The sequence below is a fragment of the Podarcis tiliguerta genome (assembly GCF_965153285.1).
Source record: "Podarcis tiliguerta genome assembly, chromosome: 14".
Lineage (NCBI taxonomy): Eukaryota > Metazoa > Chordata > Lepidosauria > Squamata > Lacertidae > Podarcis > Podarcis tiliguerta.
In genome coordinates, this window is record NC_139547.1 from 6,953,900 (window position 1) to 6,977,590 (window position 23,691).

A 23,691-nucleotide genomic window follows, 5' to 3' on the forward strand; every position below is an offset into this window, starting at 1 on the left:
ATCTTTAGGGGATTTTTTTTTCTGAGGGTATTCCTACTGCAATCGAGCGGTGGATTAGTTTATATAAAGCGGCTCCCTCCAGGCTCGCGGCGTCTGTCTGAAGGCGGAAGGCGCCCTAGAGCGCAGGCGCGCGCCTTGAGAGCAGCCGCGCTAAAGCGCATGCGTTCGAAAGGAGGGCGTTGAAAGCGATTACGACCATTCCTAGCTCGAGAGCGAGTGACATCATTGACTGTGACACTGAAGAGGGCGGCTGCGTCCTCCGCTCTCGTCTTCCCTGGTAGCTCGCCGTGATCGTATAGTGGTTAGTACTCTGCGTTGTGGCCGCAGCAACCTCGGTTCGAATCCGAGTCACGGCAGGAAGGCAATTATTTTTCTTTTCTTTTTAATGGTTCAAAGGAAGGTTGGTTTTGTTTAATTGTGCTTTTATAACGTGGAACCTAAGCATTGCTTCCAAATGCCAGGCTCGATTAGCGGGAAGGCATTTGGAGACGCAATGGTGTACCTGAGTTAGGGCTGAATTGAGCTGTGCGATTTGTTTTGTTTTTTTACGGCTAAAAGAGCGGTTTGTTTGTTTTCATTTGTGTCTTTATCATCCAAAATCTTAGCGTTGCAGCCGGATTCCAAGCATGGCACCAGATTAGACTTGGTTTATGCAGGTACTATGTATTTATGCTCTTTTGAGATTGCTGCACACATGATTTCCATTCGTAGCATTCATGCATTATAGCCTGCTCCATCCCCGAAGAGCGGCGTTAGTAACAAAGGCTTCCCCACCGCCACAAACAGAACGAATTTTATTAAAATGCAATTACATTTGACCCGCAAAGACCAGCCTAAACAGATCTTGTTTGTCAGTAAAAAAAGAAAAAGAAAGTTTATAAAACACACACACACCTAGGGTGGCACACAACATTGCAATGGTCAGTCTTGGGCTTGGCTGGGTCCTCAATCGAAAGGACTTTCATAAAGAGAATACTGTAGGGACACACAGCTATCTGTTCCCTGCATTCATGCTTTTGTGGGCATCTCCAGATCTGACTCCCCTGATGCCCTCTGTCTGGGGATGTTCTCAAGGAAAGCATGAAAACTTTAATTGGTTGAAGAGGTGGCTGCCAGGCTCCTTCAAACTGGTTGGATGGTCAGCTTGCATTGCACAGATCTTGAACCAACACTGCCCATCTGTTTCTGGGCTCAAATCAAGTGCTGTTTTTACTGTGAAGCCCTAAACCACCCAGGAACAGAATATTTCAAGAATGGTATCCCTCCATATAAATATGCCTGCCAACTTTATTTATCTTGTAGGACCCTGCTTTGGGTCCCCTGCCTCTGAGATCTAGGCAATACTGCATTTGTGAGACTCCTGCTGCAGGCTGTCCATTATCCACTCAACAGCTGAAACAAAAACAGTGCGATTTATTTTCATTTATTTACTCACTTCCCATAAAATATCTCAAGTAGGTTACGGTTACGATTAATATTGTGGCATTTTACAGGTGCAAGAGTGCCGTGCCCTGAGGAGCATACAATCTAAAGCCTGGGACAGGAGAAACAACAGGGGAAGTCGAGGCAGGGATACATGGCTGTCAAATGTGCTCAGGTTTGGTGTTGGAAGATGAACACATTTTCATATTATGTATTGAACGCAGTGGCGTAGCGTGGGTTGTCAGCACCCAGGGCAAGGCAAGTAATTTGCGCCCCCTAACCCATGGATTTGCGCCCCCTAACCCTATCCCCCAGATGTTGCGCCAGGTGCGGCCGGCCCCCCCTGCACCCCCCACGCTACACCACTGATTGAACGCACGTGAGTGGAGCAGTGGGTTTTCATGCACCATCTCCATGCATGCACCAACTCGGCATGTTCAGGTTTGTGCATGTGCACAGAAGTTGCACATGTGTGATCCGAAACTCTCTGGTGATGGATCAGGAATCTCAGGAAGCCTGTTTTTCCAGTGTCCCTGGCCATGTGCCCAGAATCTAAGGGCAGGTTTAGCTGAACAATACATGGCAGGCAAGAGTGAAAATTATGTGTGTTATGCTTCTCTCTTTCCCGCCCCCATCTTTCTATGTGTTCAATATAAAAGGGGTATATTCTATGCATGTGCATTAACAGCAAAATCCACACCTGTTGGGACTGTACACACCATACATTGAAAATACCTCCCCCCCCCCCAAAAAAAGAACCCTGGGTACTCTAATTTATGCCTCGCAGCACCTTTCACAAACTATGGTTTCCAGGATTCTTCAGAGGGGATGCAATGTGCTTTCAGTGTATGGCATGTGCATGCAGCCAAGCCCCACAGAACTCAATGTGCATCAAGGTACACACAACTGCAATCTGGCATGTCCTTACTAGAGAACAACTCTCCTCTGATCGCAACTCATCTAGGGTTGTGACGCCACACTCCAATCCCACATATTTGCCTTGGCAGTGAATGGGGTTTTCTTCTGAGTATTTCCACACAGGATCCAATTGCATGTGTGCTAGATTTCACTGTATATAAGAGAGACCTTGGAGCAACCCCACAATTGTCTAACCTTGGCTCCCATAGAATTTGGATTTGATATCCCGCTTTATCACTACCCTAAGGAGTCTCAAAGCGGCTAACAATCTCCTTTCCCTTCCTCCCCCACAACAAACACTCTGTGAGTTGAGTGGGGGTAAGAGACTTCAGAGAAGCGTGACTGGCCCAAGGTCACCCAGCAGCTGCATGTGGAGGAGCGGGGAAGCGAACCCGGTTCCCCAAATTACGAGTCTACCGCTCTTAACCACTACACCACACTGGCTCTCACCAGTTCAGGTTGGGGGTCACAAGCAAAAGACTTCAGCCAGGAGATAGAAGCAAAACAGCAGCCAGTGGGCCTGATCTTTATTGTTGCAACAAGACTTCAAACTACCACACAGAAGAAGCCGAGAGAAACCCCAAACAATGGTTACATCCATATTTTAAAGTTTCCCAAAGTTTCCCATAATACATTTCTGGAAGCATCATCAAGACATCACAGATATGTCACAGAAAAAGTTGTGGTCTCAGGTAGAACCTGAGATCCAGGCATGGCCCTGTCACTCAAATATGCTCCCATCAGAGTACAAAGGAAAGCATTTCTAGTTCCCTGGTCCCTGAGTCAAGTCAAATACCCCACTTTGTCTTCATCCCACTATGGGGTGGGTTGGCATTGTGATTGAGATGGTTATCTGCCTGACACTCTTGGAGCAGGATATCACCCCTGGACTTGACTACATCTCAGATATTATGGTGGCCTCACTCACCCCTCCCCTTACACCTCACTTCCCTGGGTCCTAAATGCCATTGGAACATTGACACCACAATGCGTTTTCTTATGATTTCCTAAAGTTTCCCCATTGAGCCAGTGCATAATTTATCAGTGAACTGCTATATTTGGTAACAGTGGCGTAGCGTGGGTTGTCAGCACCCGGGGCAAGGCAAGTAATTTGCACCCCCTAACCCGTGGATTTGCGCCCCCTAACCCTAACCCCCAGATGTTGCAGCCGGTGCGGCCGGGCCCCCCCTGCACCCCCCCACGCTACGCTACTGTTCGGTAATGTGCAGCTGAGGCTTTGTCTTTGCCTCCTAGTGTGGAGAGGCAAGGCTGGTGTGTGGGGGTGGTGGTCTCTCACCCCTCTTCCAATTTCCCGGTAACAACTGTCAGAGACCCGAGCAAAACAGGGACCATATTTTTTAAAGGGGTGGGGGGAATCCGGGGCTATGCTTGGAAACGGGGCGCGTCGATGGGGAGGGGGGACGTGGAACCCCCGCGAAAAGGAACCCCCGCCCCCCAAGGCCCTGTTAAAGCTGTGGGGTCACTGGGAGGCCAAGGCTCCGCACCGGAGCGATCGGGATCGGGGGCGCTCCGTGGCGATCGCCGCCCCGTCGCCGAGCTTGCGCCCCAAAGGCCCGATGCGTCTCGGGGAGCAGCGCGCCGGGAAAGGAGGGGGAGATCGGGGGCGATGGGCGGGCACAGCGCTTCCGCACCGGCCGGCTAGGCGAGCAGGAGCTCCGACCGGCCCTTCCGCGGGCCCGGGACCGCCGCCGCTGCTCCGCGTGCGCCCCGCCGCCGCCGCCGCCGCCGCCCCGGGGCGCACCATGGCGCGCTGGCTCCGCGAGCGCCTGCTTTTCCGCAGCGCCAAGCCGGCGCCGCCGCAGCCGGATTACGCGGCGGGCCCCGAGCAGCCCGACCTGCTCGCTGCCTACCGGCTGCAGCGGGAGCGGGACTTCGAAGACCCTTACGCGGGCGGCGCCGCCACCTCCGCGCCCGCCGCCGACCCCGACGGCCGCCGCTGCCGATCGCCCCGGAGGCGCCTCATCCGGGTGGAAGCGGCGCAGGCGGCCGAAACAGCCGCGGCCTCCGGGACCGGCGATGCCCAAGGCCAGCGAGAAAAGGTGGGGCCGCCCTCTCCGTCGGGAGGCTGCCGGGGCGGGAGCCGGAGCCGGAGGTGCCCCTGTTTACACGATGCAATTTCTCCGGAGGGTGGGGTGGGGAGGGGAGGCTTTCGTTTCAGCCTCCAGCCTGTTTACTCGGAAGTAAGCCCCCATTGTTCTCCTTGTCCCAGCAAAACGCAAAAAGGAGCCTGGGGACGGGCGGGGCAAGACTTCTCGGCTTCGACCCCAGACACGTTTCCCCGGAGGTAAGCAGCCGGGAGCCCACTGGGGCTGACCTCCGAGTTCACGGGTATAGGACCGTGCCCTCGCCCTGCATGGACCGGAGGTCACTTCGCCAGCAGTTTTGAAACGGGTCTCTCTCCCAGTTGTTAGAATCGCATAATTCTAGAGTTGGAAAGGGTCCCAGGGTCATTTAGTCCAACCCCTGCAAGGCAGGAATCAAAGTGGTCGTGTTCTGTTTTGCATAGACACGTCCTTGGCTACTCGTTTTGACTCATGGCCCTTTGGGCACCACAGGTTACCAGGATTTGCTTATCCTCTCCCCCCACCCCTTTGATCACTGGTAGCCGATGCAGTGCCCCCCAGATGTTGCTGGACTCCAACTCCCATCAGTCCCAGCCAGCATGGGCGATGGTCACGGAGGATGGGAGTCCAGCAAGACCTGGAGGCCACAGGCTCCTGCCTTACCCCAGCATTAGAAAGTTACTTCTTGTGTGGCTCCTTTGGGGGGGGGGTGTTATTGAGTTGTTGTTGTTGTTAATTTGATTATACAGTCATACCTCGGGTTACAGGCCCTTCGGGTTGTGTGATTTCTGGTTGCGCACCGCGCCGAACGCGGAAGTACCGGAATGGTTGCTTCCAGGTTTTGGCGCTTGTGCATGTGTAGAAGCACTAAATCGTGCTTTGCACATGCACAGAAGCGCGGAATCACAACCCACGCGTGCGCAGATGTGCGGGTTGCAAACACTGCGGGTATATTGTGGGTTTTATGTTGATCTTTTCTGTGAACCGCCCTGAGACCTCGGGGTATAGGGCGGTATATAAATTCAATAAAGAATAAGAATAAGAACTCAGAAGAGCCAAGCTGAATCAGGCCAGTGGCCCAATCTAGTCCACCATCCTGTTCTTAAGTGGCCAACCAGATGCCTCTGGGAAATCGACAAGTGGATTCTGAGTGCTGTGCAACAGCGCTCTCCTGTGTGGAACCAAACTGCGAAAATGTTCTGGGAGGCCTGTAGACGCCACCTTGGTAGCAAGATAGTACTGGGACTAATTGTTAGTTGCTGCATGAATGAGTTCACATATGTTTAAGCCTTTGCTTTTGCGATGTGCTCTTTGGCTTGCTTTGGTGCGCTGCTGATCGGTGGGCTTGGGATGGTTAGCTTGTTGGGAGAGGGGAGGCTTCTCACACTGCCCGCCTGTCAGCTTCTCCCTTATCGGGGAGATGGGTGAGAGTCGGGGGTGCCAACTTTAATAAAATATTGGGGGTGGGGGCGGTAAGCCTCGACCCACATAATTGACCACAAAACATGGTGTGTGCACGCCATTTTGAATGGCAATGCCCACAAACTTTTGGGGGGTAGTTGGCCCCCTCAGAAATTTATTGGGGGGGAGGGGGTTGAAGGTACCTTGGCCCCTAGGAGTTGGCTCCTACTATGAGAGTTGGGAAGGGGCCTGCCAGTCAAGGGCGAGTTAATTGGGCTGTAGAGGCCGGCTTACATAGCTTGGTTTTGTATAAATGCTTTCCCAGGTATGGACAAGTCATGTTGACTGCTTGCTGTTTTGGTGTCTGTTCCGAGTCTGTGAAGGCAGATTCGGAACTTTATATGCCGTATTTTTCATCCTGGAAGATGCACCAGGCCATAAGATGCACCTAGTTTTGGGAGGAGGAAAACAAGAAAAAAATATTCTGAATCCCAGAAGCCAGAACAGCAAGAGGGACCACTGTGCAGCGAAAGCAGCGATCCCTCTCACTGTTCTGGATTCTGGGATAGCTGCGCAGCCTGCATTCGCTCCATAAGACACACACACATTTCCCCTTACTTTTTAGGAGGGAAAAAGTGAGTCTTATAGAGCAAAAAATACGATGTGTGTGTGTATATATATATATATATATATGTGTGTGTGTGTGTGTATAATTTTCTGTTTTACAGTTTAAAATAAACATTTGACATCCTTAAGATATCAATGACTTCCCTTCTTCTCTTTCCATGGTTCATTTTGCATATTATAAATCCCTGCATATTTTACAAAAACTATGCCGATCGGTTTTCCATTATTGGATCCGTCAAAACTTATTTACGCTGTTGAATTTATCTTAATGCTGCCAGCGTTTTCAGCTGTACACACTTATTTCCCATATATTCAGTAGATGTTTTCCAATCTTCTTTAAACATACATTCTTCTTGTTCTCTTATATGTTAAGTCTGCGAGTTGTGCATATTCTGTCAACTTAAGTTGCCATTCTTCTTTGGTTGGGACCTTGCTCGTTTTCCACTTTGGGGCTAACAAAACACGGGCCGCAGTTGTTGCAAACATAAAGAACCTTTGCTGACAGGGGAGGCAGAACATTGCCATCGTGACTATCCTCCAGGAGGTGAAGGAGACTAGCTGCCCTGGCTTTCAGGTTCCACATGATTATGGATTTAAAGCACAAAGCGAAAAAGCAAACATGTTACAAAAAATAGGTAAAATACAATGAAACCCAATTCCAAAGTAATGGAGCCATGGCCTGACTCTGTATAAAACAGCACCATACTTTTCTAACTAATTGGGTCGTCTTCTCCCTTTCAGATGATGATTGTGGAGGACTACGCAGATCCGTTTGATACTAGACAAGAAACTAGTTGTCAAACCGGGGAGCAGGAAAGGGTGAAAAGTGAAGGCTATATGGAACCATATGAAGCTCAGAAGTTGTTGGCGGGTAAAGTACCATTTTGATGCTAAGTCTTCTGTGTTGCTTGACCTCCCGGATCTGGAGTGAGACTAACCTTGCAGTGTTGGATGGAAAACTTTGAAATAGGGAACATAATGATGCTCTCTGATGCAGATTTCTCTAATCTGGTATCTTCTGGGTATTTTGAACTCTGGTTCCCATCTGTCCCAGCCAGTATGGCCAATGGTCTGAGACAATGGGAGCTGTAGTCCAACACACCTGGAGAGAACTGGGTTGGGTAAGGCTGAGCTACTGCAAAGACATCTATTGAGTGTCATATATGATCTTTATTTCATTATCTCCTATTTTCCTACTCTCAGTGCTTATTTGTTTCAACCTCATCCTTCAGTTTATTGTGTTTCCAGGTTGGCTTCTGTACGTTCACTAAGCTAGTAGAAAGTATTTAATAGAAAAATCGCAGTAGTGGCATGCTCATTGTTCTAGCTGTGAGTTCACAGTTTTGTGATATTTTCTGTTTTGTAGATTTCTGATGTTTGACGTTTTTGAAATTTTGTTCAGTTTCCTTGTAGGCTACATTTATTTATTTGTTCACTTACTACATTTAAATTTCATCTTTCTTCCAGTGAGCAGAATAGATAGTTCCTTCCTTGCCTTTTATCCTCACAGCAACCCTATGAGGAAGGTTAGGCTGAGATTTTGATTGATTTAGTTCGATTTGTTGTATTTTTATGCTGCTTTTCATTCAGATGAATCCCAAAGTGGCTTACAAAAAATGTGGGGGTGGGATGAGATGATCCTAAGGGTCCCTTCCAACTTCATGAAAGGACAAAAACATAATAAAACATAATGGAACATTACAAATACAGTGATATAAAATAAGTAACAAATCATCAAGAAAACAATTACAACCTTTAAAACACTATTAACAAAGAAGCTACTAAAAATAAGCTAAATATCGCAATTACAACAAAACTCATGTGATTAACAAATCAATATGGCATTTATAATCTATAAAACCATATTATCAACAGTAACAAAATAGCAACTTTTTTTTTAAAAAAAAGCTGAGCGCTGTTAAATTCATACACACACTCTCTATGCCCCCATGACTGATAATCTTTCACTCCAGTGAAAGTTTGGCTGGCTGCCAAAAGTTGCCACAGCTTCATGGCTGAGTGAACGTGGATTCCTCAAGACTTGTTCTGATGCTGCACCAGAAATGTGGCATTGCATTAAAAATAAAAACAAACATGGAAGGAGGCAGTCCTGTTCTGGAAGAAATTCTCTTCCTTCTCTTCCTCCTCCTAACCATGTCACTTAACAGTTGCCCCAAATATGAAAGTTAAATTATGGTCACTGCTGTCTCTGCCTGTCACTGCATACCAAAAGCGACCTGCAGCAGTCCAGACTGGCAGTATTTTGCAGGAGGGGCTCAAATGCATGCTTGAACTGTAGGTTTGAGAAATTCAAGTGGATTGAAGTGCTCTGTTACCTTAGTGGAACAAATGCACTTTTAAAAAAAGCAGCAACTTTGGCTGGTCTCCTTAAAAAAGCTCAAAAACTTTGGGCAATCTCTTAATAAAAGTTCTGCCCCAGGTGCCGGCGGGGGCTGTCAGTAGGAAGGTGTGCAAACAGTGCAAATAAATCAGGATGGATACAGGAGGAATTCCCGTTGTGGTATAACTGCCCCGTAAACAAATCAGAAGGAATGCTCAATAAATACTTGAATGGCCTCCAAACACCACGTATGCTTTGTGCAGTCAATGAATATTCAGTATTCAGCAGGTCACTGGAGGAGCCATTAATTCAAGTGTGCTATAAGGAACTGGGTAGTTTCTAACTGGACATGTGAAATCCCAGAGGTGCAAATCTGGAATCCAGGGAGGGATAATAATAATAATAATTAATAATAATTTAATAATAATTTAATAATCCCCAGCCACTGTGGGCGGCTTCCAACAAAGTATTAAAATACAGTGGTCTGTTAAACATTAAAAGCTTACCTAAACAGGGCTGCCTTCAGATGTCTTCTGAAAGTTTGGTAGTTGTTGTTCTCTTTGACATCTGGTGGGAGGGCATTCCACAGGGCGGGTGCCAGTGCCGAGAAGGCCCTCTGCCTGGTTCCCTGTAATTTGGCTTCTCACAGTGAGGGAACCGCCAGAAGGCCCTTGGTGCTGGACTTCAGTGTCAGGGCTGAACGATGGGAGTGGAGACGTTCCTTCAGGTATGCTGTACTGAGGCCGTTTAGGGCTTTAAAGGTCAGCACCAACACTTGGAATTGTGCTTGGAATTGTTCTTGGATATTAAAATGGCCTTGCATTTTAAGCAGTAGCCATAAGAAGCGAAAAAGAATGGCATGCAAACAAGTGCATGGAAACTCATGCAGACACAGGAGTGGTCTGGGGCACTCTATGCCGTCTCTGTGCCCTGCAAAAAGATACCGCAAACTGCTGCAGGAGGGAGGGAGCTCTCTATCCCTCTTCTGCCAGCCCCCTGCAGGCAGGTAAAATTCTTTTGCAGCCTAGTAACTATTTGCAAGCCTGTTTTAAAGTGAAATCTTTCCTTCTTTGCTACCAGAGATCCAGAAAACCGGCTCCAACGATGCGCTAGCTGCTCAAAAACCTCTGCACTTATATGACATTCCCTATGAAGCACCTGAGAACTGCATGGATCCCGACCTCCAGCAACCACCTGGCGTGCAGTGCCGATACTCGTGGCTGCCGGAAGATGATGAGCGGCCACCGGAGGAATATGATCAGCCCTGGGAGTGGAAAAAGGAGCGTATCTCCAGGGTATTTGCAGGCAAGTAGCCAAAGGGGACATTAGCACAGGGAATTTTTTTTTGGTTTGGGGGATAGGTGGGATTAGGCAGGCATAAGGCAAAAGACAGGGAGCAAGGATGGAATTTCAATTCAGCTCTCATTTAAAGGCGAACCTACCAAATTTACACTTCCTGAAACAATAGGCAAACTGAGACACAGCTGTTTTTCAAACTTATTTGAGGTAATGCAGTTCTGCAGCCACGTAACGTGTACAAAAATGCAAATAGCAGGGCAAAGCAGGCATATGAATGCACATATTACTGAAACGACATACCAAATGCATTATATTAGGGAATCTTGCTGCGGGAAAATGCGTATATTAGGCAAAATTGCACACAAAAGTATGTGTATTAGGAGAAATCCACACTAAAATTCTGATGAATTTTTACAAGGACTTTCCAAAAGATCACAAATTTATACGGAAATGTAGCAAACTGAACGTAAGATTGGAAACCTGACAAACCCTGAGAAACTGAATATGACAGATTTGCCTGTCCCTAACAGAATCTGCTTTACTTATGTTTCCGTGGTGGGATGGAGAGCCAAGCTAAAAGTTAAACCAGCCTTCCACAGTTTGGTGCGCATCAGATGTTTTGGAGTGCAGCTTCCATTATCCCTGACCATTGGCCATTCCATCACTTTGCCTGGGCGTCTGGATGTCCTAATGTCTTTTTTTATGTTGCTGTGGGGACTGACAGGTTGATCTGAGCACCTCTTTGGGAGGGGGCTTTAAGCCCTTTCTGCACCCTGGGAATATCTAGCCAGCCTCCCTCCAGAATTCTTTCTTTTCTCTCCTAATGATATGTCCAGTTGAAATCGAAGGAATTCAGGAGCTGCCATGGCCCCCGCCCGTTGGGCAGCTAGACAGCTCTGCGAACCACATGGATGCTGAGGGACCACCCACTCTTCAGAGCATCAGCGCCAGATGCCTGCCGGCCGATGCTCCGCCAAGCCTCCAGGATACCAGCGCCAGCCTCCAGGACCCTGAAGCTCTGTCCAGACCCCTGGATGTCAGTAGTGGGTATCCACAAACCACACAAGCTTTGGGATGGGAATATGGATGCTCTGGCCATTGAGATAATATAGGCAGAGGGTCTGGGCATTTGTGTGGCAGCAATTTCTCCACAGACATGCAAGACAACACAGGGTCCCACAAATCTCTTCTTTTTATCTTGTATTTAAAGATAAAGTTCCTAGACCTCATGATGAATCTGAAAAATGGGCAGCTCCTACTTCAAAGGCTAAGGGCTACACAGCACAGTTATGTGACTGATACTTTTTACTGGACTCCTTTTTATGCTTTTCAGGGAAGTAGCCACAGGGGGCATCGGTTTGCAGGGAAGAATGCAAGGGGCCGTTGAACCGTTTTCTGGCCAGCAATTTGTCCACTCAAAATTGCCTCCTCCTGAGTTGGTAGAAAGCATATGTGGTCCCCACATCCTTTCCCTGTTGAGAAGCAAAGCTGCTGGAGAGATATGTGGTTTTAGAGTGGCTGGCAGTGAAAGATTTAAAGAGCCCTCGTCTCCCTAACCCTCTAGCTCCCTGAAGTCAGTGGCGTAGCGTGGGGGGTGCAGGGGGGGCCGGCTGCACCGGGCGCAACGTCTGGGGGTTAGGGTTAGGGGGTGCAAATCCACGGGTTAGGGGGCGCAAATTACTTGCCTTGCCCCGGGTGCTGACAACCCACGCTACGCCACTGCCTGAAGTTGCTTTTTCATTTTTTAAAAACACACCAAACCTGGGGGGACACGGGGGGCGGGAATCATGGAAGTAGACAAAACATGTTTTGGCCCTGAGATACTAAAAAGTTGAGGATGGGGCCTCCAGTGATCAGGGGGTAGATTTCCTGCTTGCAGCGAATCTCCCAGACTACATAACAGGCCTTGTGGTGCAACCCTGTGCACACTTACTCAGAAGTGAGCCCCATGGTGCTCAGTGGGGTTTTGTTGTTGTTTAGTCATTTAGTCGTGTCCCACTCTTCGTGACCCCCCCCCCCCATGGACCAGGGAATGCCAGGCACTCCTGTCTTCCACTGCATCCCGCAGTTTGGTCAAACTTATGTTGGTAGCTTCGGGAACACTGTCCAACCATCTCGTTCTCTGTCATCCCCTTCTACTTGTGCCCTCAACCTTTCCCAGCATCAGGACAGCATTTTATTAGCTCAATTCCTTTGCATGTTTCCTGGATAGTCCTGCCGTGTGATCTCCTGTCACTTTTCCCCCACCTCCACCTTCTTCCTTTTTTGTCTCATGCCCTGATGTTGCACTATAAATTTAGGGCTCCCACATTTCTTGCGCTCTTCCCCAATCCGTTATCCTGCTTTCTGAGTTGCTCTTGTTCCTTATTTCATGCACACTCGTGTGTTTCTGCCCTAAGGCAAGGGAGCTGTGAAGAACCAGCCTTGCGCAGAGAAGAGGAGTAGCGCATGCTGGCTGAGCATGGAGCACGGGTTAGCTTTCGGTGAACGCGTCAATCCCACTTTGCCGCTGGAGAGCCAAGCGTAAGTAGCTTGAGCATAGGAGAGGAGGCTGGGACAGGGACACTTGCATGTCTGATCACACACTAGGGCACCGACAACACCACATACTTGACCCCATCCACCTTCCTCTGCTGAGCTTTGCGTAGTAGGAATACAACACTTTCAGCAAAATTCTGCTCTGGCCATTTCTGTTGACAGAGACACCAAGCCAATGTCCCGCCCCAGAACTCATTCTGGGCCTCTTAGCCAATAAGCAGGGACTGATGATCACAATCTGGACAAGAATGGCAGTAGTGAAACGAGCTCAAAAAAAGAGATCCGTGGCTCTGTGAAGGACTAAGGTTCATCGTGGCATCCATTTTTGTGTGGATAAAACCCACTTCATCAAATGCTGTGGGGCAGATAAGACCGGGACCCCAAATAACAGTTGTGAGTGTAAAGTGAGCTCCTGGGTGTTCCTGTGCTGTGCTTTGAAGTCTCGACAACCGGAGCTTCAAATGCAGCATCACTTGACATCATAGTGACATCAGGGGATTGGCAAGTGGACAGGGGGCCTCCCACCTGCCACATTTGGCTCAGCATGGGTGGAGAGATAAGGCCAGTAAAGGTTCCCCACACCCATACAATAGAAGAACAATAGCCATACACAACAGCAATAATGGGTGATTTTCACGCCCGTCTTAGCTTTGCTGTGCTAATTTAACATCCACAGCCAGGGGAGAGAACCTTTTGTTCCAACTGAGTCCTAAGCCCACTCCATCAATTTTAGTTGTGCATCGGAGATCATGAGTTTCATTCTGGAGCCTCCCTTTGAATCTTTCTGAAGTGACAAAGGTGGTACCTAATCCAGGCTGAAAACCTTCAGGTGTCTTCTATTTATATGGCTCCTTGTGGAGAAATGCATGCCTTGGTATGTAGGCGCATATGGATCACAAACGATTATTATTTAGTTTATTTTAAAATTAGGTTAGTATCTCATGTCTCTAGCTGAAGGTTCATGAAGGACCTCTCTATAGGGATATGAGTGGATGAGTTCTCTTCTCCTCCACAGGTGGTATCATGGGACCTTGAGCCGAGTGGGTGCCGAGGGGCTACTGCGACTTTGCAGAGAAGCCAGTTACCTGGTGCGGAACAGCGAGAGCAGCCATGATGCCTTCTCCCTCTCCCTGAAGTGAGTGAGTGAGCATTGAGGATTCTGTATGCATCATACTGTTCTGAGCTGACGAAAGTAGTTCACGGAGTTTCGCTGGGAAAGCCTGGCAGGGGCTCAGGGAGCATTAGGATGAAGTAAATGGGGCCGTGCAACAAAAAGGTTGCAATCTGGAACTTGCTAAAGCTAAGCAGGTTTCGGTCTGGTTGGTAAGTGGATGCGAGACCATCAGGGAATAATAGTAAGTGGAAGGGGAGCGTAATTTGAGTGGTTAATATGCATTAGACGTTATACACATTCACCAGACCTCATGGAGAATCTGCACATAAACCATCCATGAAGAGGGGAATGTGCAGATTTTTCGGTCAATATACATATTCTCAAACTGGCATGAGTAAACGCATGGGTAGGCAAACTAAGGCCCAGGGGCCAGATCCGGCCCAATCACCTTCTAAATCTGGCCCGCAGACGGTCCAGGAATCAGTGTGTTTTTACATGAGTAGAATGTGCCCTTTTATTTAAAATGCATCTCTGGGTTATTTGTGGGGCATAGGAATTCGTTCATTTTTTTCCTATAGTCCAGCCCCCCACAAGGTCTGAGGGACAGTGGACCATCCCCCTGCTGAAAAAGTTTGCTGACCCCTGGGTAAATGTACTTATCGTGGATGAATTTTGTACATTCTTTGGGTATGCATAATCTCCAACAAGCCTTGGGGAATGTGCAAATATATCAACCGTCTTTTGTACATTTTCTAGGCAATATGCACATTTTCTAGTCAGGATGCATAGTCTCCAAGAAACTTGCCTCTTTTACAGAAGTACGCAATCTGCACCTCTGGTCTGCTTCCTGCCCACTGCTTAGTATTTCAGGGCCCACGTTATACTCTCCCACTGAGCAGCAGGAAGAAGGGATGGAGCTCCAGATAAAGATCCAATCCTCTTTTCCCCACCAAGCTACACAAGAGGATTTTGATGGAAATTCCCTATCCCATGCTGCTTTAAAGCTTAGGAGAAAGCTCAATACATGGGGGTCAATCAGCACTGGAATTTCAGGGAGAGGGGAGGATTTAACCAGCTGAGAGAGGGCTACCCAGCAGGGAGAAGAGGGCTGGGAGAGAAAGAGGCCCAGGACCTCTGATCCAACCCACTGCTGACCCACCCTCTCCTACCATTCCTTCCCCTAGGAGCAGCCAAGGCTTCCTTCACATGAAGCTCTTGCAGACTGAAGACCACAAATTTGTCCTGGGCCAGCACAGCCCCCCATTTGACAACGTCCCTGAGATCATCCACCACTACGCCAGCCACAAGCTGCCCATCCAGGGAGCAGAGCACATGTCCCTGCTCTATCCTGTCACCACGCAGCCCTCCAGTTGCCTTGAAGCTGAGCAGTGACTTCTTGCAGAGGACGGGTGAGCGTTGGACAAGAGCAGAACATTTTTGGATTGCAGTTGCTTGCATGGATTGGAAGAGGAGGCATCCAAGGTGAGGCTGGAAGGCACAGGCCACCCAAACGGACCTCGGAACTGTTCCATCCTCAGCTCTGCAGGAGAAACCAGGCTTTTTGCATGTTGGGACTCCAGGCCCTCCTTGTTGGGTGCCAGTTAACTCTCTTGACATCTTCAGGGCAGGCCCCCCAAAGAAGGAGAAAACCAGTTCTCAGGGAGGAGGACTTGGAATTACAAAGCTGGGTGGCACCTCAAGTGTGAAGGAGTCCAACCCCCTACACCATTATTCCCATCTGACTCCTTTGGGGCCACTTCCAGCAGGCCTATTTGCCCCATGTTGCCTGCACATCACAGATTAGGCATTCATATCATTCAACACCACATGAAGCATGGTACTGTTCTATGGAGATAGCTTTCGTGTTTTGACTGAGAGTTGTAAAGGGACGAGAAATCAAGAGAGGGAATGTGCAACTGGGCCAACCAGCCACCAACTTCCTCTTGGTTTCACAACTTGCTGACTCCCCTCTCTCTTATTTTGACCTCTATCTGCGGCAGCTTCAAAGCTGGTAGTTTCCTGCGAGCAGACGAAACTATCCAGGGGATTTCTGACTAGCTGCTGTTCAATAGGATCTGCCTTTCCCCCGAATGGAGTTGTCTCTCCTGATGTTACTTCATCAGTCAAATCCAGGTCTCTGTCCTCAGTCATGTGAGCAGCCTGCCTTCAGCCAGCTCTCCTGATGACTGGACCTCATCATCTTCCAAAAGGCCCCACCAGCCAGCCTCCAGGCAGAGATTCGGTGAACTGAGAAGACAAAAAGAATGGATGACAAGAAAGATAGAGGAACTAGAGCTCGGTGCAAAGGCATGCCGAAGGTCCCAGGCTGAATTTTGGGCATCTCCAACTGAAATGATCAGATGGGCAAGGGACAGGAAAGTCCTGTGCTTGAGATCCTGGAGAACCACTTGTGGTGGACAGTGGCGTGGACCAAAAGGAATGGGTGGTCTGACCTGGTACAAGGCAGCTTCTTATGCCCCTATGGTGGGAAGATTTGCATGTGTAATGAATTTACCCAGGATGCATTGTGAAACCCTCATTTGGTACTAGTCAGATGTACTAGTCAAACTTGTTTCTAGCTCCTTCAAATAAAAAACAAATGACATGGCATGCCTTGATTGCTGCTGTCCTCTGCACCGTCAACAGTAAACAGGGGCACTCAGAGCTTATCCTTGCTCTCTCCCCCTGTCCCAGACTCCTCTAATTATTTTGTGCTTAATTTGGTAGCTGTTGAGAATGCCTGAATGATCTCTCTCATGCTTACAGATGTACCATCTAGTTCTTATTGCTGAAAGCGTAGGGATTATTATTTAACTTACGCAGTAAATTTCTGGATTTGTGCAAAACTTCCAGAGGGGCATATCATATCCTGTGAGGTCTTTATTTTCAGTGTGTTGTTTGCTTTGCGGCCTTGTGGGTTACGTCACTACCAACCTGCTAGACATGTGGATGGTGTGACTCTGGCCCAGGATTTGGCAGCACATCTTCACACAGCATCCCTGTTCCTTGGGCTTGTTAGTTCCACTGAGGCCTGCCTTCTCCTGTGCCTTTTAAATCTACTTAGAGCCTGACGGGCGGTTGCTATACCTGCCCGTTGATCTCTGAGGGCTTCAGCACATATTATGGTGCTACCAGCAAATCACTCCCACTCATTGCAAACTCAGGATTGTATCAAAAAAAGGGAAGGATAGAACAAACTCCCTGCAGATGTTCTTTCTCTAGCTGAGTTGGCTTTCCCCAGGCCATGTTGTTCTTTGTGTGTGTGTGTGTGTGTGTGTGTGTGTGTGTGTGTGTGCAAGTGACCCATGTTCCTCTTTCCTGTGCCCAAAAACCAAAATGGTCTTTTCTCCTGCCACTGCAGTCTCTGGGTGACTTTCACATCTTTGCTGACAAAGAGTGACTTTCAGCTACGGGGAGGACATTGAGACCCATCTGTACTCTGCAGTCCACATGCTCTGCTCATTGTTCTGCATTGGCTCCTTCCCTCCCTCCCTTAAGACTGAAAGGGATTGCGGGATCATTCAGTATGGGATAGCTCCATGGGAGCATGAATCATGGCTCAGCGAATCATACAACAGTTGAGCTGGCAGGGACCTCGAGGGTCCAACCCCCTGCAAGGCAGGAATCTACTTGTAGGATGGCCCCAGGTTCAGTCTGCAGTTAAAAGGAGCAAGTAATTTAAAAAGCTGCCGCTAGTCCTCTGGAGCTACAACATCAGAGCAGGAAATGGTTTATTATTTAGTTTATACCATCTGGGGTGGGATAGCTGCCATCTAGACATTTCTGTCTTGGGCACCAAAATGGCGTGGGCCATCTGTGCCCATCTGTAACCGAATGTGTGCCTAGGTCCAGTGTGTGTGTCTGCCACTCACTCATCAATTGTCTCTCTCTCTCACCCACCTACCAGTTACAGGTAGGTAGCCGTGTTGGTCTGCCGTAGTTGAAACAAAATAAATTTAAAAAATCCTTCCAGTAGCACCTTAGAGACCAACTAAGTTTGTGCATGCACACGAAAGCCCATACCAATAACAAACTTAGTTGGTCTCTAAGGTGGAAGGAATTTTTTAAATTTTGTTTCCACTTACCAGTGTCCCTAAATACATAAGAAAAGAGTCCCACAAAACGAGACTTGAAGTCTACCTAGTCCAGGAGTGGGGAAAGGATGGGACTATCCAGATTTTGTTGGACACCGTGATGTTTTTGGTACAGCCACTGATCATGGATGATGGAAGTGGCCCTCAGACCTGCGGGTATAGGGCGGCATATAAATTCAATAAAATTAAAAAATATTGTGAGGGTCACATGTCCCCACCCACCTTGTTTAATATCCTGTTTTCAACAGTAGCTACACAGATGTTCTGGGAAACCCACAAGTAAAGCCTAAAGTAGGGTTGGGCAACCTGTGACCCTCCAGTGGACTACAACCCCCATTGCTTCTGTCTAGGATTGATAGGAGCTGGAGCCCAACAACATCCAGAGCAACCAGCACTCACGAGGTACACTGCTTATGGACATGGAGGTTCCATTTACCTATCATTCCTAACAGCCCCCATACCATGGAACTTGTTGCAATGGATATGATAAGCCAAGGGTGGGGAACCTGTAGTCCAGCCAGATTATGTTTAAAATTTAGAGTATTGTACATTTTTATTTGTGTAAGCTGCTTTGATTTTATATACCGGTGTGTGTGTGTGTGTGTGTGTGTGTGTGTATATATATATATGTGTGTGTGTGTGTGTATATATATATATATATACACACACACACACACACACACACACACACACACACACATACACAAATCCCCATCATCCTTGCTGGACAGAACTGCGAGGAGGTGAGGTCAAAGGGCTGGAGGTTCCGCATCCCTTCTGTAAGTGAATTATGCATAAGGAGGATAAATAATTTCTTTTGTCCTGAGTCATTCTGCCAGACAATTTTACTGGGCGATGCTGCATTCTGGTATTATGAGCGGAAATTAATCTCTACTCAATCTTTTCCCTTCACATAATTATAAAAAAACCCCTCATGCTCCTCACCTCCAGAAGCAATTCCTACTATCCTCAATGGCTCTTACTTCCAGGTAAGTGTGCATAGGTAGGTCAGCCTTACCCATTATTTCTTGTAAAGCAGAAACAAGGCAGTCACTGCCCCAGCAAAGTTTCAAGTGTCAGATCGAGGCCATTTTATTTCAGGATGCCTTGACACCACTGAAGGCTCTTTTTATTTTCTGATGTTTTAGTCTGTGTTTTGAATTTCATACATTCTGGGTGGGACCACTGCTTTGAGACACAGGCAGAAAGAGATGCGCTTTTCTAAATTCTTCAAATAAACATGGGGTAGCCAATGTAGTACCTTACAGAAGTTGATCGACTTGACTCCTATTGGCCCCAAATAGCATAACCAATGGCCAGGGATGATGGAAACGGTGGTTTTTGGCATCTGTGTGTCTCAAGAGACAATGGAGCGCACCTCCAGGGATGGAGCCAAACCGTTGGAGAATCACAGCACCTGCTGTGGCTGCAGAGAGTGGTAAATCATAACTGCTGCCTCTCGTGTATTTCTGCTGCATTAGCAGCGCAGAAGTGACCCTCCAGGGCACAAGCCTGGGCAGTGTGTCTGGAGCTCCTGGACTGCCCAGACAACTAGACCACCCCCTTTGGCATTGCTGATGTGGTCCAAAGGAAATCAGAGCAATACGTTTGGCACCAGCTTGGCTGCAGCAGGTGCCAGAAGGAAGCACACAAGACGCCATCCAGCCATTTTAGGGACCCCCTATGGATTTCTGTAAGGTTTACTCCATAACCTTTTCTTCTCCCGAAGACGTCCAACAAGGCAGCAGGTATGGATTTTCCCTCAGAGCTTACTCCCAAAGCCTTTCTCACAAATGAATATACAGTGGAACCTTGTTTTCTTGATCTTAATCCATTCTGGAAATCCATTCAACTCCCAAAACATTTGAAAACCAAGGTATGGCACAGGTGCCCTGGAAACAATAGCCGACAGCCGCAGTGGATGTTCGGCTTCCGAAAAACGTTAGAAAACCGGAACACTTATTTCCTGGTCTTCAACGTTTGGGAGCCAATATGTTCATCATCCAAGCTGTTCGAGAACAAGGTTCCACTGTAGCTGCAAGACAGCAGAAGTTTAGGGTTAGAATTTTCCTTCTCCTAGATGGGCTACCTTCCCAGGTGAACGATCCCCATCGGCCCCCTCACTTCCCTCTACAGAAACCACCTTCTTGACTGTTGGACCCAGTCTTGGTCTCGTCTGCTCAATCTGCCCGGAGCCTGTCCTTGCATGCATTTCCCTGCATGGGAATGGTACTGCAACAATATCTAGTTATCTCCCGCTTGGACTACTGCCATGCGCTCTACGGGGGGCTACCTTCGAAGGTGACCCGGAAACTACAACTAATCCAGAATGCGGCAGCTAGACTGGTGACTGGGAGCGGCCTCTGAGACCATATAACACCAGTCTTGAATGTACTGGCTTCCAGTACATTTCTGAGCAAAATTCAAAATTCAAAGTGTTGGTGCTGACCTTTAAAGCCCTAAACGGCCTCAGTCCAGTATACCTGAAGGAGCGCCTCCACCCCCATCGTTCTGCCCGGGCACTGAGGTCCAATGCCGAGGGCCTTCTGGTGGTTCCCTCACTGTGAGAAGCCAAGCTACAGGGAACCAGGCAGAGGGCCTTCTTGGTAGTGGCACCCGCCCTGTGGAACGCCCTCCCACCAGCTGTCAAAGAGAAAAACAACTATCAGACTTTTAGCAGACATCTGAAGGCAGCCCTGTTTAGGGAAGCTTTTAATTAAAAGCTTTTACCTTTCCTGCCCCGACCTGGCCACAGTGATCCATGCGACGGTCACCTCCAAGCTTGACTACTGTAATTTGCTCTATGCGGGGCTGCCCTTGAAGCTGTCCCAGAAACTCCAGCGGGTGCAGAATGCTGCAGCAAGTCTCCTCACGTGGTTTCTGCCATGGAAGCATATTCACCCAGTGCTTTTCCAGCTGCACTGGCTCCCGGTGGAGTACAGGGTCAGATTTAAGGTGCTGCTTTTGACCTTTAAAGCCCTTCACGGCCTAGGACCCTCATACCTACGGGACCGCCTCTCCCGGTATGCCCCACGGAGAGCCTCAAGGTCCATAAATAGCAACACCCTAGAAGTCCCGGGCCCTAAGGAAGTTAGATTAGCTTCAACCAGAGCCAGGGCCTTTTCAACACTGGCTTCCTCCTGGTGGAACGCTCTGCCTCATGAGACCAGGGCCCTGCAGGATCTGATTTCTTTCCGCAGGGCCTGTAAGACAGAGTTGTTCCACCTGGCCTTTGGCTTGGAGCCAATTTGATTCCCTCCCCCTCTTTCTTTTTTCTTTTTCCTTTCTCCTCCTGTGATGAGGCTGCATTTTAATATTTTAATGTTTCAATATTTTTATGTTGTATTTTAATCTTGTTTTTAAGTTGTATTCATTCAACTCGTTTTTATTATTGCTTGTTAGCCGCCCTGAGCCTGGCCTTGGCTGGGGAGGGTGGGGTATAAATAAAAATTATTATGATTATATTATTATTATCTAGAAGGCCACACTCAAACCCTCTCTCCCTGCTCCCCTGAAGCTAAACTCAAATCTCCCAAAGGATTTAGTCTTTACTTGCAGAAAAGTTTCTCCAACTCTGCATTCCCGGCAGGCCATAGCTGCCCCCATCTGCTCAAAGTTCTTCCTAGATACTGTAGGCAGATTGCCACTAAGCCCTAAAGTCAGGCCCTTGATCCATCTAGCTCCGTATTGTCTGGCAATGGGTCTCCATGCTTTCAGGCAGCGGGCACTCCCAGTCTTACTGGGAGGTGTCTGAAACTGAACCTGGGACCTGGTCCACAAAACAGATGCTCCACCGATCAGCTCCCCTGGTACATCCCTTTCTCTAGGCAGGCAGCCAGGACCTGTCACGACTCAGCAGCCTCCCCGCTGCTATGTGGGGGATGAGGAAAAGCTGTGTTTGGAAGCCTGTCATAGCTCCTTATAAAGAAAACAAACAGGTAGGTCCATTTCTGAAATGAATCATTTCTTGGATTGGCAGAGAGGCTGGTGGCAGCAGAGACTTTCTCTCTCCCTGACTGTGCAAGAATGAGTTCCTAAGCATTTAATTGCAGAGGGGATTTTTCTCACTTCCACGGAAGCTACCTGGCAATATGGCTCCGTTACAATGAGGGAGGTCACCAGTTAAAGGAAGCTTAGGCAACTCATGGACAATCTGAATATGATGTACAGGTAAATGTTGAAGTGCAGCAGCCCATGATGACAGAACCTTTGGCATCTCCCCAAGAAGGGACAAAAAATATAGCAGATGCATTGGTACACTCAGGTGTGCACACTGTCACACTGAATGCCTTTTGTGTGTATGTTAACTATGAGGTGCCAGTAGACATAACGGAGTAAATTGCAAAATGGATCCCGGACCCCTTATGCGCCCGCCTTCTCTTTTGAGTGTGTGGTGAACGTTGAATTTAAAAGTTGATGATAAAAATAAACAATGCATATTAACAATCAAACAGTTTAATGTTTTGTAGACGATTTGCCTTACTTTGAGTTTTAATAAATGTTCTAAACAATTAAAGCATACCAAAATTAGGGTTTTGTCCTGGCTCCTGCCCCAAACACAACAGCAGCAGCATTTATTCATAAGTCACTGGCCACTGGAAATCTGACTGATCTCCCCCACTCAGTTTCCCCATGTTTTTTCCCCACCAGGGGAATCTGTCCATTTTTGTTTCTCTGACTTTCTCATTTTTTCAATGTTAAGTTTAGCTCTACTTCACTTTAGGAATTTCTTAAATTTTCATGAGGATTTTTTTTTTATCAGCATGTCTGTGCGAATTTCTCCTAATATACAAGTTTTTCCATTTAGTTTTGACAGTTGTATATACCTGTGCAAAGCAATTTTCTCCCCTAACCATTTTTAGATATTTTTTTCGCAAAATATATGCATTTTCATGCACATTTTACTCAAGTATATACATTTTTTTGTACCCGTTACTTGCCTGCGTTACAAAATGAGGAGATGTGCACATTTTGGAAGATGGCTGCATTTCGTCCTGCATATTATTTTGAAAAGTGTGAATTATGTAGCTTCGCTTTTAGGTGCAAACTGAATCCAGTTTCTCCCCCATCCTTCCTCGCCCCACATTTTAAAGTCTTTCCAGCTTTATTAATTATTTATTCATCTGGTTTATTTATATCCCCATTTCCTTCCACCATGGAACTCAAGGTGGCGTAAAATGAGTTCCCAGGGAGTCTCCCATCCGGGCACTGTCCAGAACCAGACCTGCTTAGCTTCAGCAAGGTAGCAATGCATCTTGTGCCTTCAGGCAGGGGTAGGGGTGGGGGAATAGGTAAATAAATAAATATGTAGGATTCCTAGGATTCCCACTTCTACACCCAATGCCATATACCTCATCCTTCCAGCTGTTGTAGGAATATAGAATAAATGTTGATCATTGCACAAGGTAAACACACATACATAAGTATATAAACCACATGTCTAAAATAGTACAGGAGAGCAATCCAAAAGCCACCTTAGCTCTCCAAAAGACTTTAAATATTTCCTCTGCCTCCTTAATCTCCCTTGTCTGAGAACAGCCAGGGGAAGTTCCTGAAAGGATTCCTCTCCTATGTCTATGGACCTCCTTTCTATTAATTGTCATTATTTACCCAGATGCTCTGCATTGAGGATTCCTGATTGTCTTATCAAATGCTAATATTCTGTGCAAACTGTGTCTGGAACAATGTGAAACTTGCTAAACCACACCTTGGCCTGCCTGAGCCACAGTAGCCCCACCTTAGGTGTAATGTAATTTCTGACTGTTTGTAGAGGGGATGTCCTCCTTCTCCGTGCCAAAATGCAAACCCTTAAAAGAGATGTTTCTTCTTGGTTCTGGGTTTCTCTTGCTTCCT

At 47.7% G+C, this 23,691-nt stretch overlaps 1 protein-coding gene across 2 annotated transcripts; it reads left to right on the plus strand.

Annotated features, from left to right (window-relative positions):
- Positions 1-3,635: 3,635 nt before the first annotated feature.
- On the plus strand, positions 3,636-16,354 carry LOC310664220 (SH2 domain-containing adapter protein F-like; the record flags this gene model as incomplete). Of its 2 annotated transcripts, XM_083413091.1 has the most annotated exons (8): positions 4,104-4,400; positions 4,571-4,645; positions 7,194-7,323; positions 9,874-10,098; positions 10,929-11,135; positions 12,492-12,615; positions 13,646-13,765; positions 14,929-16,354. In XM_083413091.1, 8 exons carry the CDS (start codon positions 4,104-4,106, stop codon positions 15,134-15,136), a joined length of 1,386 nt encoding a protein of 461 aa, XP_083269217.1. In that variant the 3' UTR covers positions 15,137-16,354. The 2 variants fall into 2 exon arrangements, with proteins under 2 accessions (XP_083269216.1, XP_083269217.1); XM_083413090.1 differs by lacking the exon at positions 4,571-4,645 and having other exon boundaries at positions 3,636-4,400.
- Positions 16,355-23,691: the final 7,337 nt, after the last annotated feature.